General features: G+C 35.5%; 1 protein-coding gene across 1 annotated transcript in view; it reads right to left on the bottom strand.

The window, feature by feature from the left end:
* Positions 1-16870, bottom strand: part of AGMO (alkylglycerol monooxygenase) — a 269591-nt gene that overhangs the window by 127802 nt on the left and 124919 nt on the right. The window contains exons 6-10 of the mRNA XM_005872327.2: positions 13716-13782; positions 10436-10501; positions 10266-10345; positions 6890-7024; positions 5008-5124 (exon numbers count right to left, since the gene is read on the bottom strand). Of these exons, the coding sequence (XP_005872389.1) occupies positions 5008-5124; positions 6890-7024; positions 10266-10345; positions 10436-10501; positions 13716-13782 (465 nt within the window). The remainder of the gene's footprint in view (positions 1-5007; positions 5125-6889; positions 7025-10265; positions 10346-10435; positions 10502-13715; positions 13783-16870) is intronic.

The following is a 16870-nucleotide window of genomic DNA, read 5'->3' as shown; positions in this document are numbered from 1 at the left end:
CTTCACATACATACACCTTAAGAGATATCAAGTAGGCGTAACATGTTTTCAAAAAATTAGGGTTGGCATGCAGAAGAATTTTGAGTCAGAGATTTTGCTGGTTTGGGCATGCACTCACAAAAAGGTTGCCAACCCCTGTTCTATGCTATGTGTTTCATATACTGTAATTCTTTTTATAGTTTCAACAACCTTTTTCATTATATCTGCTTTATATCTGAAAAAAAAATAACAAACTGGGACACAAAAAATTTAGTAACTTTTCCATAATCACCCAGAAATAAATGCTGCCATAAAATTCAAACTAGCCCCTTCTGACACCTCCTGGATAAAAGTGTGACAATGGTAGAATACATATGAGCAAGAAACTTAAAGGGAGCAGAGGCAGAGATCTAGATTGTAGTTATGTAGCTAATGCTTATGGTAGATAAAGATGGCTCTAGATTGAAAGCGGATCAGTAAAAGCAAGGAGTTGGATACACAGCCCCTAGATAATTTCCTATTGACTGATGGTGTTTACATTTCACCTTTATGAGAACACCAGAATGTAATATAACAGGTTGGCTAAAATAGTGATCAACCATTACACAACCACTTTCTCTTTTTACTGAAACAACTACAGGTAATTTCAACTCACTACTACCTAATATACATACCTATAACCTCTGTTCAAATTCGTAAACAATAAGCAAATGCCACCAGTTGTAATTACTGTTCACATCCAACATCCCAGTTCCACACCATGGTATAAATCAGCCCTATTCCCTTATGGCCAAAGTTTGTTTTTGTTTGTTTTTTTAATATGTTTATTTTTTAATTGATTTTAGAGAGAGAGGAAAGGGGAGAGAGAGAGAGAAACATTTACTGGATGCTGGAATCGAACCAGCAACCTCTAGGTGCATGGGACAACATCCAACCAAGTGAGCCACACCACCCAGGGCTATTGTATCATAACTTTTAAAGTTGCTACCTGATACTGACCATATTTGGGGACAGTACTAATTGGATAAAGATATATTTAATTTCATAATTGATATGATATTTGATGTACGTGACATTTTAATGTGCACATTCCTACTTTATTATATTTCAATATAGTAGAAAAATTACAGTTTTCATTGGAACTCACAATGATCACTTTTCTAAGTTCCTGGAGTATATGAGTATATGCTTATTAATAAGATAACTTTTGCTAATATTCTTTCTTTACTACACATTTATTACATTCATTTTGTGGCTTTAAGTTATAATTGATGCTCATTTTGGCTTACATTTCATTTTTTTCACGTTATTTCAGTTACCACCTAAAAACTTTAGGAAATTAAACTAAATCCCAATGGCCTGCACTGGAAGAAAATGATATAAAGAGGATATTGACTTGAGTGGTTTCACACAGAACCTTAGCTTAATTGAATTTGTACAAATGATACTCTCTGTTATAAGAGTACAACTAAACACATTAATTACTTTTTCAAAGGGTCTTGTTAAAACAAGTCAATATGAAAACATTAGTTGCAAAATATCAGTGCCCATAATGTTTTATAGAATCAAGGGAATTTAGAACTATAATAATCTGTTCCAAATTTACACAGGATATTCTCAGATGCCTCATTAACTTGAAATATATCATCAAATAATCTGTATAAAAACATATTTGCATCCTTGCTCATATGTCTCAGTTGGTTGGGAGTCATCCCATTCACCAAAAGGTTGCCAGTTTGATTCCCTGTCGGGGCACATGCCCAGGTTGTGGGCTCAAGCCCCAGTAGGGGTGTGTAGGAGGCAGTGATCAATGTTTTGCTCTCATATCGATGTTTCTCTCCTTTCCCTCTAAAAATCAATAAATAATCTTAAAAAAACATATCTGTAATGACAGCTACACATTTTAAGACTCTTAAATATTCAAACAGTTTTGAGTGTGTCTGTTATTTAAAGGATAGCATTGCCTTTATAATTTTACTTTGGAAATATATTTTGATTTCAAATGCGTATTCATGATATCACCCCATGAAGTGGACCCTGGCAGCTAAGGAATTGATTTTTCAAGCATTACCATACCAAAATCAACATAAAAGTCTGTGGGTCATATCACCAAACCAAACATTATATATTTAAATGTATGCATTGCATGTTTCAGAAAGAAAGGACTGAGCCTTCTACACCCTTGTGGTGGCCATCAAATTGCTTCTTTGACTCCCAAAGTTATTTATACAAAACTCGCACACATAAGACAAGCGAGTATTTATCTACTCTGGTATATGCATAAACAGAAAAGGCTGTGGGACCGCAGCAGGATCCCCAATTACAGGTCAGCCACAACTTTTCTCTGTGATTATTGGCTACAGCAAATCTGGAAAAAAATATTGCTGTTGGATTTTAACATCTTTGTATGCTTTTAAACATCCCTGAGACTAGAAAGGCACTATAGAATTTTGCAAATAAGCAATCTTTTTTCCTATTTGCACAGCATGTTTTTAGCAAAGAAAAACACGTGTGGGAAACAAGAAAATGTACCTTTCAAAAGTTATTTGTGTCAGGAATGAAGCTGTCTCCAACTCTAATTTCAGTTTGAAAAGGATTTCGACACTTGATATTTCTCTTTGTCAATATATTGACATGAGTTTCTTATAGAGTTTTTACTGCAGTTGAAAAATCCTGTGAAAACCAGGCTATACGTTACATATTTTAATATAAATAGTGTCTGGCCACATTTTTATGCAGGAAGCACTCACACTTGCTTAGACATTCAAATCTCTTGGTTAACTTAATATTAAGGGTCTCTTTCAAAATCTAAATGGGTAAGTTCCCATTTTTGTTTCTATAAATTACTACAATTTATTCTGTGATTTTATTTAGTACTACTAAAATAATTCAGTAATGCAAACTGCACTCAACACTGGTCAGGATACCAAGTGTTAGATACAGGGGTGGGCAAAGTAAGTTAATAATAATAACAAATAATACCATAACTAAAATAATAAATAATAATACAAGAACAAACTATGTGTCAAGTACTCACAATTATAGACCTACTTTTCCCTATCCTGTATTTAGATACAATGATTTTGCTTTTCTTCTGGTTTCATTCAACTACCTAAACTCTACATCGCATATATATTTTAGTCATAAATTAGATGAACAAATTAAGATAACAAAGTAATCAGTGATGGGTTAACTACATAATACTTGAAGAGATGATTGTGAGGCCTTAGGTTAAGCCATCAATAATTCTCAACATTAGGGTAGTTCGATATCTACAGGTGCATTGCTGAGAGTGATATAGTTCATGTTACTTCTAAGAAAGCTTTGTTCCTGAAATACATTCTTGGGTTCAAATTTTGTCTCTTGTGAAGCTAAAGGCAAACGAATGTGCTACAATGTGGAACTGGTTTCATTAGTTGTAGCGCATGTGTATATGAGGGTGCCAGCAGTAAGCCAGTATATTTCCCACCATGACAGTCTCATGACATTTCTGGTATCCTGCAGGAAGGTTTATATATATGCATTTTTATAAGTGTTTAAAGAATATTTTTTGAAAACAAGTTCAAATCACATATTTTTGTGTGAGAATGATTTATGGAGATCTAATTTATTTTTGCCAACTCCAATCTATTTCCCTTTTTCTATTTATTATCATCTCAATTTTTCTTCCAAACCATCCCATCCCTCCTCTCAGTCAATGAAGATCCTATGGAGCTTACCCTGTCTTCCCATTCATAGACTGAATGGCCAGTGACCCACACTTGACCTCATTGCTTGGTTCAGTGATACCCAGGTGAACCAAGCCTGCACATCAGACTGCACTGTAAAACTTTCACTTCTGGCATTTTTTGTGAGGCAGTGCTGAAAGCTAGAGCGACCTGACAGCCTCCTTGCTACCATGAAGGCTGAAAACCTGGAGGAGAATCTGCATTTTGAGAAAAGCAGAGCTGTAAGAAAGAATGAGGAAGTTCCTGATGGCATTAATTGACTCATGTGAGCTGTCAAAATTCCCGATTTAGTGAGGTTATTTCATGAGATATATGTTTTCCTGGTAACAAAGTCAAAGACACTGATTTTTTACTCTTCTGTGATTCTATGTTCAAGTTCACCTACTTCCAAATTAGATACCTTACTATAATTTATGTACCTCTTTGAACTAATGTAAATCCTTTCAGGAAGAAAATAATATAAATAAATCTAGAAAACAATACACATTTAAAAATACCTCTGTATTTATCTTTTTATATTTTTACAATGTACTCTGTATTTAGCTATTTTTGTTTTCTAAAAACTGTAGGCAGTAAGAGTATTTTTATGTGGCAAACACACATACATACATACGCAAACAAATAAAAAACCTCCCCAGGTGGTAATGCCTGATTTAGAATCCAGATTCTAAACCAGCCGTGGGCAAACTACGGCCCTCGAGCCAGATCCGGTCCGTTTGAAATGAATAAAACTAAAAAAAAAAAAAAGACCTTACCCTTTTATGTAATGATGTTTACTTTGAATTTATATTAGTTCACACAAACACTTCATCCATGCTTTTGTTCCGGCCCTCTGGTCCAGTTTAAGAACCCATTGTGGCCCTCGAGTCAAAAAGTTTGCCCACCCCTGTTCTAAACTCTGGTCCTGTGCTCTGGTTATCCTGAATATTCTGAATGTTTAGAAAGAAGAAGACAAATGAAGTCAACCCACATTGAAAATTTTCTAATGTCAAAGTGTCCGGGTATGCTCTCATTGAAGGTAAGTAGGTTAACATTAATATAAAGTATTTTCCCAAACATTTCATTCTAACTTCCAAAATACTTTTTTTGTAATGGCTGAGGAATTTATTTGTGGCAAATTACTTACTCTTTATCATTTAGATCAATAGCATACCATTTGATGGAAATTCTATACTGAAGCACTTTGGATATAATTTATATTCAATAGTCTAGAAGAATTAATTTACCTGTTTCAATATGAGATATTTTATCAAGAAAAATGACATAATTTTTCATACTATTTAAAATGGACAAAACTTACAGCTTTATTTGCAAAGGTCTCTTCATAAAAGACTAGCATCACAGCAAACTGTACAACTGCATAGATCTTCAATAGGTAAGGCGCTGACGAGGAGTAGGGAACTTCTTCCCCGGTAACCTAGGAACACAAGGAAGAAGCCTTTCATTGATATCGCTCCCTGGCCTATTCCTCTCACTGAAATTCAGACTATACTATGAAGAGAAGATATGCAAAAAGAAATCAAAGGTTTTGCTATCCCCCTCCCCCGCCACACACATACAAAATGACTCTAACATTCATTTTATGAGATAGAAAAAGTATAAAAGTTAGAACACTTGTTTTTCATTTCAGTATTCTGATTCTGATTTAATCTGCCTTATGTAGAACAAAGTAAGAATTGATTTGGCAATATGTACGGGTGATAAACATAACCAAAATAAACGTGAAAATATGAAAATATAAATAGAAAAATATGTCCATGATTATATGTACATGAAAGTATAGCAAAAGTGAAAATGGAAGGTGACTTTGGGTAGTGGAAATAATTATGCCTCAAAGGGAAATGTTGCTCTATTAGAAACAACTTTCTCAAGCTACAGAGTTTCCAAGAAACACTATGATTCTATTTTTTTAATTCAGATTTAAGCAACAATATGACTTAAAAAATATTAACTTTAGGTTATCTATTTAAAAAACAACAACAAATAGACCATAGTTAACTAGACTTTTTGGAGCTGAAGTAAGCAAAATATTTTCACTTATATCAAGTTAGCTCTTATTATATAATTGACTGAACATAACCAAAAGGATCTGAGAAATTTCAACCTAGAATCTTTCATAACTAGATGAGAAAACAACCTTACTTATATCAGGATATTTTTGAACATAAGAATAACACCCATATGAAATATATTATTTTATTTCCTTGAAATACTGGCTAAATTTTACACTCATAGTTATCTTTGAAATCAACAGTTTTCCATTTCTTTTGTTTCTATATTACTGTTAATGGCAGTTATTTTCATAAGGAACAACAATATAAATCCTGAATAACTGGAAAGACATTCCTTTTCTGTGTCTATAAGAGGAATTCCAGAATAAAACTGAATGTTTCATTTGGTTTCCAGTGTTTTAAATCTCTAGACCTTGCTTATTTTTTGTTTTAAAATGGGATCTCTGTATTTAATGTTTCTATTCTACTACAGAATGAATAATGGTATGGTCTAATCCAATAACTACATCTTGGTGTGACTTTAGACCTTCCATTCTGGAGACCTCAGGTTTTCATGAACAAAATAAAGGCTAGACTAACTCATCTTTAAGGATCCCTCCATCTCCAGTGGTTTAGGATTTTGTGACTAAGCTGCATGGGTTTCTGAACTACACAATGTCTCCTGGCTATGGATTTGGGTGGGTCTCAAAATCGCCTCTGCTGCTCCATCCCCTACCAGTGATGGCGAACCTATGGCACGTGTGTCAGAGGTGACACGCGAACTCATTTTTTTGGTTGATTTTTCTTTGTTAAATGGCATTTAAATATATAAAATAAATATCAAAAATATAAGTCTTTTTTTACTATGGTTGCAAATATCAAAAAATTTCTATATGTGACACGGCACCAGAGCTAAGTTAGGGTTTTTCAAAATGCTGACACGCCGAGCTCAAACGGTTCACCATCACTGCCCTAAACAATGCTCCCTGGGAAGAGAGCAGTGTCTGCCTGGGCGAAGTCACCCCTCTTATTGGCCCCTAGGTGGTGTCCACTCATTAAGTTATACACCACCAGGCTGCATCTGTTTAAGAGAACATCTTTTACATGAAGTCAGCATATACACAGGCTGGCTGTAGACCTCATTATAAGAGACTAATCATCACCATCATCAAACCCAGGAACTCTACTTACCTCGGGGATTTCTTCACTCAGTCCAAGTCTTGGTTTACCTGGTCCCCATCCTGGTCCTTTAAATATGACAGAGAACTTATTGAAGACTCCAGGTGTGGCCCAGAATGTAGTCCACATGTAAGCTAAATGGTGGAACTAGAAGAATAAAAAGTAGCTTATTTAAAATAAAAAATCTCTTAAAAAGATTAAATATAATGAATCATGTATTTAATTTAATGTACTTTACATATTTAAATGTTACAGTAATTTGATTAATGTTAGTTAATATGCAACTGCATTAAAATTATAATTTATTTATGTATTCTGCATACCTTTAAATTTAAATGTGTCCTTGTCAATATCAGAATTATAACTTGGAAGTTAAAAAATAGGTCAATTATTTAAAAACTCAGCAAAGTAGAAAAAGTGGGTTTTAAGAGGCTTTGCTTCCAGTGGAATTAACTAGAATCCTGAGTACTCAATATTCATGTCAAATGACATCTTTTCTAACATCTTGCTAAATGGATATTACCTTGAACATGGAAAGATATAAATATTGCATATATGTCACTTATTTAAAAATAATTATTTACTCTATTGAGTTATAGACAAACATGTCATATGAAGGAAAAATGTTGAAAGCTATTTCTGATAGCAGACCTCTGAGTACTAAATAGGTTATATTCTGTAATAAGAAAAGAAAAACTTTGATGACTGAGTCAAAGGTTTGCCTTGAGGGTTTTAACAGGAATCCCCATTCTTCAAATAGCATATATTTGACATGTAGAGAAGTTAAAAGTAAGTCCATACATGATAAGTACCCAATAAATATTAGCTATTAGGATAATTAGCTATAAATGCCACACTTGTCATAATCCATCATAGGATTAAAAATAATCCAGAGGTTGAATATCTACTATAGACTCTAGAGATGAGTTGTATTATAATTGTAGTAATAAATTCATGTAGAAAGAAGCTTTGGCTCCATACAAATTTGTGGTCTTGCTTGTATTTTCACTGTGTCTCAAAGAATTCAAACTTCTAGGGTTAAAAATGGTTTTAAAAATTGCTTAAAATATTAAATAAGGAATCTTAATTAAGGAACCATTCAGGATTTAGTGAAGCAAATTTTGAGGAAAAAGAAAATGTCAGATGGAAACTTATCCTGGAGCTTTGCAATAATAATAGTAAAAATGTAGAAAGTTAATGTATTTAGAAATTATACATTAATATATACCTGTTGTGTTGTTTTGAAACCTGACTGCAATTTTATATCATACTAGACACAAACCATGAGAAGTGTATGGTAATGTTTTAAAATCAGGAGTACCTTCTCACTTATTTGCTACCCAATGCTCTGAAACTCTTGGACCCCAAAGAAGAGTAGAGTGAATTGTTTATGCCAAATAATAAAGAAAAAAAAATCCCAAGTTTTTTTTTATGCTTCTGAGGACAAGGTGAGAGACTGAGCTGAATATAAGGGAATATAAATGAAAGCAGATATATGTTTTTGTAGGTTCTGGAACTCCTAATTATCACATCTTACTGATTTGACATTTCTGACCATGTGAGTGAGCATGTAGAAGACTAAACCATGGACACTGATGTGACACTACAGTAAAGAAAATGTTTATGTGAGGGTTAGATGCCTGGAAATCTGAAACTGACACAAATTCAGCAGCAGCTCATAAATACTTATTGTGATTATCTGAATAGTGTCTCTCTCCAAATCCTAAGCATCCAACTTTTCGTGCAGCTCATGTTGTACAGTTTCCAATCTCTTCATTCAGCCTCCACATGAGCTGCTCTTCCTCAGCAAGAGTGCACATTTCCAAAGCCTTTCTATTGAAATGCTCAGCCATGAACCAGCAGCACAGACACAGCCTGGGAGCTTGTCAGAAACAGAGTCTTGGACAGACCCAGCCCTGCTGAGCAGAATCTGCACTTTCATCGGATGCTCCCACGATTCACATGCCCTTTAATTTTGAAAGGCTCTGTCATACCTGACAGAAACCAAGTTGTCCAATTCCTTGTTAATCTCCTCACAACAGAGACAAGACTACACAAGTGAAGAAGCAGCTCTCAATGTATTCTTTCCAAATTGGTTTTGATTCTGTAAAGCTTATTATTAAGAAAGTACCCTGAAATGCTTCTTTAGTATTCTCCTGAGACATATGTTCTTAATAATGCCAGAGAGAGAGAAAGAGAGACAGAGAGAGAGAGACCAAGAAACCAAGAGACACCAAGAAAGAAATGCTCTGGAGAAAAAGTAGCCAATTTTTTCTTTTGAAGTATGAGATAAAAATGTCTTTCACTTGAAATAGGAAGGTAATTCGCAATGGCCTTTTCTGTAAAGAGGCAGGAGCGTGTAAAATTTAAATTGAGTTAAGCAAGTTTTGGGCTTGGCTGGGAACCCATCTTGGCTAAGTTCACCCTTAACAAGGTGTGTGTAGTTGGGTGAATCGTTTCAATCCTGAGAACCTCAGTTTCATCCACCAACAACTGGAGCTGGAAAGAACCACTACCTCAAAATGTTTTAGTAATGCTTACATCAAATGTTTATGCTGAGCTGCTAGCAACGCCCTGCACATAGTAACAGCTCAATAAATATCAATTTATTTTTATTTTCACTTTCTTAAAAATGTGAAAAAGTAGGTTTGAAAAGAAGACCCAACATGAACCTGTAATTTTCTTCTTTCCTGGATGCTATACATCTAGTCCCTGGGACGGCGCTGTCATTGACTGACCTCTTTAGGGTTTCAAGCGTTCTTATTTTTTTTAATTTACTAGTCCCTAACCCCAGGAGTGTTTGAAGTGGTCTGCGGCTGATATGTCAGAGCTTCACAGACATTCCTAATTTCTCTAGTGCCAACCATTGAGACCAGTGAACAATCAATACTACATGTAGGACAGAAAACAAGTCTTCGCAGGTGAGGGAACATGCAGACCTAACCAACCCATAATAGTTCCTGGCACACAGATCCAGGAAGAGTGGGCAAAGCCTCACACTGAATTTCTAACCAGAGTCATGCAGACTTGAAGCAAATATTTTTCTTACTGTGGGATCAGCCTTAATTATACATGTTACTACTATCCGTTCTGAATGCATGAATATATTTCAGGTCTATTCTGAGAAAGCATATGTTTGCTAAAGAGCCATGTTTAAATTCTAGGTAGCAGACATGTTTAAAAATTGTATTAATTGCTTTCTAATGTATTTTGCCCAATTTGATTTAAGTCTTTGTTTAAATGCCAGGGTTATTGTCAAATTCTTTCACAACTAAAAATTTTTTTCAGGATAGTGTAATCCACTACTACCTTTAAAAAGTGTATTGATTATTATCCTTTTAATGATAGAATATGATCAATTCAGAAAGAATAAAACTGAGTACATTACCTGCACCTTGAGTGGATCAAATGTATTAATGGGATGTGTCAAACCATATACAACTTTTTTATCCTCTGGCTCAAATGTCCCTGGAAGACAAACATTAAGGATATGATCTTTGACTTTCTGAGAGTTAAGGAGCTAATTAAAATTTGAAAATTCTGATACTTTTTACTTACCAAAAATTCTATCCCATATAATAAGTGTGCCGGCATAATTTTTGTCTATGCAATAACGGTTTCTGCCTATGAGAAAAAATATAAAAAATATTTTTTAAAGAATAAAGTTATGATTCTTGAAATATCTCATCTTGAACCCATTCACAAAATTAAGATTTATGTAACAGAATGATTTTCCTAGGAATGTCTTTCCACTGACACCACTAGCTTTTATTTGCTAGTAAAGTGAGTTTTCATTTTATTTTTCAATTAATTTTACTAAAAAAGAGCAAAGATTTCCTTAAAACTATTAAGAATTATCCCAGATGAAAAAAAAAGTGTTCACAATGTTCCAGATTTTAAAAAATCTTGGATAATTATAAATAATTCTATTTTGGGACTATGAAAAATAATAATTAAAAATTAAATGGTCCAGAAAAAATAGCACTAGGAAATAAGATAGATAATATGTGTAATTTGTATTTTGTTAAAAATTTAAGGGCATTATGTCCACTCATTTTCCCTGCATTTTTTTCAGAAAGAAATTTTCCTACCTAGAGTGAGACATTACTATTTTTAAAAATTATAAAATACATCGTGAAAATCAAATTAACCTCAATTTTTTTATTTACTCATAACATTTGTGATATTTTTTTCTGCTCTAAAATATTCAAATTATAATTTAAATAGCTGGGCATAATTTATTTAATAATAACAAAAGACACAATCCAATGGTTGTCAATAGGATAAAGAATATTAACCCACCAAACCACTACTCCAACAAACCCACTGTCTTCTGGTGTTCTCATTTCTTTACACACCTTCCCCATATGCAAATACACATTTTTTTCCCTTTATTGAATAAGATATTACAAATGTGTCCTTATCACCCCAATGTCCCCTCATCCCCCCAATCCTGCCCTCACCCTCACCCCCTGTTGTCCACATCCATCACTTATGCTTATATGCATGCATACAAGTCCTTTGGTTGATCTTTCCCCCTCACCCCCACCCTCTCCTGCTTTCCCTCCGAGTTTTGAGCATCTGATCGATGCTTCTCTGTCTCTACATCTGTTTTTCTTCATCGGCTTACGTTGTTCATTATAATCCACAAATGAGTGAGAGCATGTGGTATTTATCTTTCTCTGACTGACTTATTTCACTTAGCATAATGCTCTCCAGCTCCATCCATGCTGTTGCAAATGGTAGGAGTTCCTTCCTTTTTACAGCAGCACAGTATTCCATTGTGTAGATGTGCCAAAGTTTTTTAATCCATTCATCTGCTGATGGGCACTTAGGCTGATTCCAAATCTTAGCTATCAAATACACATTTGAAAGTTAAAATATCAGGAAAAATCTCCCACCAGTACAAAAGTAGTGGGGCTGGTACACAGATACACAACCTGTGGCCATACACGGTGTAAACAGTGGCTCTCAGTTGGATCGGGGAGCACTTTGCCCGTTAGGGGACATGTGGCAATGTCTGAAGACGTTGGTAGTCACCACTGCGAGGGGATATTACTGGCATCTCCTATGTAGAGACCAACAAGCTGTAATACACAGGACAGCCCCCTTGGCCCAAAGAGCTAGCTGATCTTTTTAAAATTAATATTAAAATGTTAATAGTGCTGAAGTTGATATAAAGCAACATGTGTGGGAAGGCACTCTGAAATCCAACAGGGGAAACTCTAAACTATTTCTTTTTCAAAGTGGCCTTGCTCTTCTCCACTCCTTATGGTTCTTTTTATATGGAGGAATCCCAAGAGTATAACACTCTTTGCCTCTCCACCCTTCACTAATGATGCCCTTGTGGTAGGGGAATGGCTGTTGACTTTACAGGAGGCAACTGAACATGTATAGCATGACCTTGTCCTCTCCTCTTTCTGGGGGAGCTTGGGCACCCACTCTGCCCCCTGCCATGGGAAAAGGGATCTGCTGTGCCCCTGTGCTGATTGCTGGAAACTTATAAAACAGAGCAATAGTATTTCTTCTTTTATTACTGGCTTCTTTATCTCAACATCATGTGTGAAGATTCATTCATGCCATTGCGTGTCATAATAGTGTTGTCAAGGGGATATAGTTCCCCATCACCGTGCCCCTGTGCTGATTGCTGGAAACTTATAAAACAGAACAATAGTATTTCTTCTTTTATTACCGGCTTCTTTATCTCAACATCATGTGTGTAAGATTCATTCATGCCATTGCGTGTCATAATAGTGCTGTCAAGGGGATATAGTTCCCCATCACATTCAAAGTGGCCTTGCTCTTCTCCACTCCTTATGGTTCCTTTTATATGGAGGAATCCCAAGAGTATTAACACTCTTGGCCTCTCCACCCCTCACTAATGATGCCCTTGTGGTAGGGGAATGGCTGTTGACTTTACAGGAGGCAACTGAACATGTATAGCATGACCTTGTCCTCTCCTCTTTCTGGGGGAGCTTGGGCACCCACTCTGCCCCCTGCCATGGGAAAAGGGATCTGCTGTGCCCCTGTGCTGATTGCTGGAAACTTATAAAACAGAACAATAGTATTTCTTCTTTTATTACCGGCTTCTTTATCTCAACATCATGTGTGTAAGATTCATTCATGCCATTGCGTGTCATAATAGTGCTGTCAAGGGGATATAGTTCCCCATCACATGAACTGTCTGCAGTTTGTCTGGTTCTACTGCTGATAAACATGGGAATTAGGTCTCTTTTGCTCCTGTTACATGTATTGCTGACATGCACATTCTTGTCCAGGTCCTTGGGTGCACAATGCAAACATTTCTGGTATTTCTTAAGCTGGCATCTTGAATCTTTAGGCACTAGCCATATGGGTCTTTCTCTTTGTCAAGCAAATGCAGTGCAGGCAAGATTTGTTCACAGAATTGAAGCAGAAAAGTAAATTGTTTCTTGTTAGGCTTTTCTCGAATCCCAACAGTTTTCAAAACCAGGCACACTCTGGCTCTAGATAGGAATGACTCTCAGCATCAGGTAAAGGAGTGGCCTTCAAGATATAAAGTGTACATCCATCCACTCAGCTGTTTAGCTCAATTTTTGTTTGTTTGTTTGTTTGTCCTCCCACTATACCTGAGGAGATTCAGGCAAAAAGAAAAATCCAAAAGCCAGATAAGAAGTTGATGTTGGGGGGTGTTTTTGTTTGTTTGTTTCTGGTTCTAGCTTTGGAGATTCAAAGGAAGAAGAGATGCCTACTTACACAGTGTGTGCTGACTATGTTGGGTAATTACAATGAAATGATGAAAACTAATATCATTTTAAATAAATGAAAAAGGACAGAGAGAAGAGATCAATTTCCTTACCATGATGTACCCTGTGATGGCTAGGCGTGTTAAGGATCAGTTCCAAAGGACCAAGGTTATCAATGACCTATTTAAAGCAAAAGGAATCTTGATTTATATACGCAGTTATTATTAAATGCACATGTAACATATAAGTACTCACATTAAAAACCCTCATGGGTTAACATATATTAAAAGTTTCAGGGTTGGCATCAGAATTGGAAGTTTTTCTATCACTTGGTGCTTACATAAAGACAGAAATAAGCTCATACATCTATTCTGAGAGTCTACTATTAGGTTAAGAGCTAGAATGCCTCAGTTTGGTTCCTGGATTCTCCATTTATCACTCTGTTCTTGGGAAAATAACAAGCTTTTTATAACTCCATTTTGTCACCTTTAAAATGGAAGTAATAACAGTATCTACATAATAATGTTCTGAGAATTTTAAATGTTACTGTAAAATGGTTCTATTGCCAACGCATAATTCTCCTTTTATTTTTTACCTTTCAACTATGTCTTTGATTATTTATATATTTTTAATATTTTTTATTGATTTTTCAGAGAGGAAGGGAGAGGGAGAGAGAGATAGAAACATCTAAGATGAGAGAGAATCATTAATCGGCTGCCTCCTGAAAGCCCCCCTCTGGGGATTGAGACTGCAACCCCAGCATGTGCCCTTGACCTGAATCAAACCCAGGACCCTTCAGTCCACAGGCCAATGCTCTATCCACTGATCCAAACTAGCTAGGGTTGTCTTTGTTGATTTATGTTAGCAGAACATGAATAGGGGAGAGAAAATACAGTATTATATTTATTTTGGAGGTTGGTTTCACCCAATAATCAGCCATGTGGCAACAACTTACTATTGTAGCTGTTTATCTATTAGGGTGATCCTGCTCATTCAAATAGAATCCTAACTTGTCTTTTACCTGTAGATATACCATCTACCAGTGTATCCTAGAGGCACAAATCAACGTCAAATATATAAATGGGTCTTTTTTTATAATTCAAAAGTCCTTTCAAAATTTGGTATTCTCTTGCAACATTTATCAGTAAGAATCCACTGTTCCAGAGTCTGTAAATCGTAAGGAGTATAGGAACCAGGTAGGTGTAATAAACAAGAATAGCAGGCCATGTATAAAAAAGACAGTAGTTATGTTATATAATTAATATTGGGCAATGTTGGAACCTTTTAAATCTCAATTACATTATTCTTTCTTCCATGGGCTACAGCAGATAACAGAATATTTTACTTTCCTTAATCACTATTTAAATGGGTTTATTAGAGCCTGCCAATGACAAAAAATAATACACTGTTATGATATTTTACAAAATTACTCACCCCTAGTGTTAAGTTCCATTTAGAGGATATATAAGTTCTTAAAAAATTTTAAATAATCCTTAAGGGAATGTGATATTGATGCGCCACATAAATTTGGTAACATTGACATGAATTCATGACATTGACATGAATTTGGTAACAAGTCAGTGATATGGGGGAAAAAAGTCAGAGGGGACTGCTTAAGATGAAAAAGTATTTCAAATAGATAACAACCAATGTTGTGAGGAATCTTGTTTGAATACTGATTTGAACACAGTAAACATAAGAGACATTTTATAGGCAATGTGAGAAATTGATTATAAACAGTGTTATACGATAAAAGCATAGTTTGGGAGTTATAATGCATCATCATTATGTAGGATATGTAACTTTTATAGTTGTGTAACTGAAGTATACGTGACATGAGATCTAGGTTTTGCTACAAAATATTTTGCAATAAAAATAAAATTAAAAAAAAGATAGCTCATGCAAATTATTCAAAACCATAATGATTTTTTAATGGAAGGGATGGAGATACATAAATTCATTCTATTATTAATTCTACTTTTCTGAATAGTTGAAGATTTTAAGATAAAATTTTAAGTGAAAGATGCCCTAACTGGTTTGGCTCAGTGGACAGAGCGTTGGCCTGCAGACTTAAGGGTCCCAGGTTCGATTCCGGTCAAGGGATACCGTGGTGGTTGCGGGCACATCCCAGTAGGGAGTGTGCAGGAGGCAGCTGAATTGATGTTTCTCTCTCATCAATGTTTATAACTCTCTATACCTCTCCCTTCCTCTCTGTAAAAAATCAATAAAAAATATATTTAAAAAAATTTTTAAGTGAAAGAAACTGTTACTCTAATAATATACAATAATGCACAGTTCAAATAGATCCCTAAAATCCCAAACATACTTCTAGAATACAACTCTATATAGCAGGGCTTAATCATTGTTTGACATTCTCTGACATGAAAACACCCAATTTACAAGCGTTCTGCCAATGTGCAGAGCCACAGCAGCCACTCCATCCTCAGCTTGTGGGGCCTGTACCCTCTTGAAGTAGAAATGATGGCAGTGTGGCCACATAACAATGCTGCATGTGTCCGTGGGGCAGGTGCCACCATCTCCTTATCAGACCCACCATTAACCCACCTGAGGGTTACAGAAACATTGGCATGCAAAGGATATATAATATTACTTGTTGTATGATAATTTAGGCCTCTTTCCCTCTCTTCTAATGGAGTTCTATCACCATTTTTAAAGTTATTTCCATGAGAAATGTATTATGAGATGCAAACAACAGACTTTTTGATTAATTCACAGAATTCATAGACAAAGGACTATCTGTATTTTCTTTATTTCAAGACTTCAAAATACTGTGAATAGGTAGCCTTTATATCAAATGGCATTTCTATGAAGTATTATGTCACTAACACATTATTAGTGACCAAGAATTGGAAATGGAGTAGGGAGAAAGAACCCTGTATTTTATTAGCCTACATTGCTTTGTACTTGGTGGAAAAATATTTGCTGAGAAGAATGGCGATGGACAGAGAACAAGAAAGTGGGGTTTCTCAGTAGTCAGAACATTGAAATCGGATGCTTTGGTTGGGATTTGTCTCTCTGGCATAGAATCATATGGGAAAGGAGAATACCATTTTATCCTTGTTTGTCTCCCTGGTGCCTAACATATGTTACAAAAACAGCCAACAAAAGGGGGTGGAGGAGACTACAGGGCCAGCTTCTGCAACCCAGATGCATTTCTGATCATTGGCCCTGGCATGTGTGTGCAGCCAGATTTAAAGCCACACAAATGCTGAGTGCATTCAGATGATTGGAGCCTTGGCGGAGTGCA

The sequence above is a fragment of the Myotis brandtii genome, unplaced genomic scaffold (assembly GCF_000412655.1).
Source record: "Myotis brandtii unplaced genomic scaffold, ASM41265v1 scaffold374, whole genome shotgun sequence".
NCBI classification, from domain to species: Eukaryota; Metazoa; Chordata; class Mammalia; order Chiroptera; family Vespertilionidae; genus Myotis; species Myotis brandtii.
Note: the sequence above shows the minus strand (reverse complement) of the source record. Positions and strands in the feature narration are given on the sequence as shown.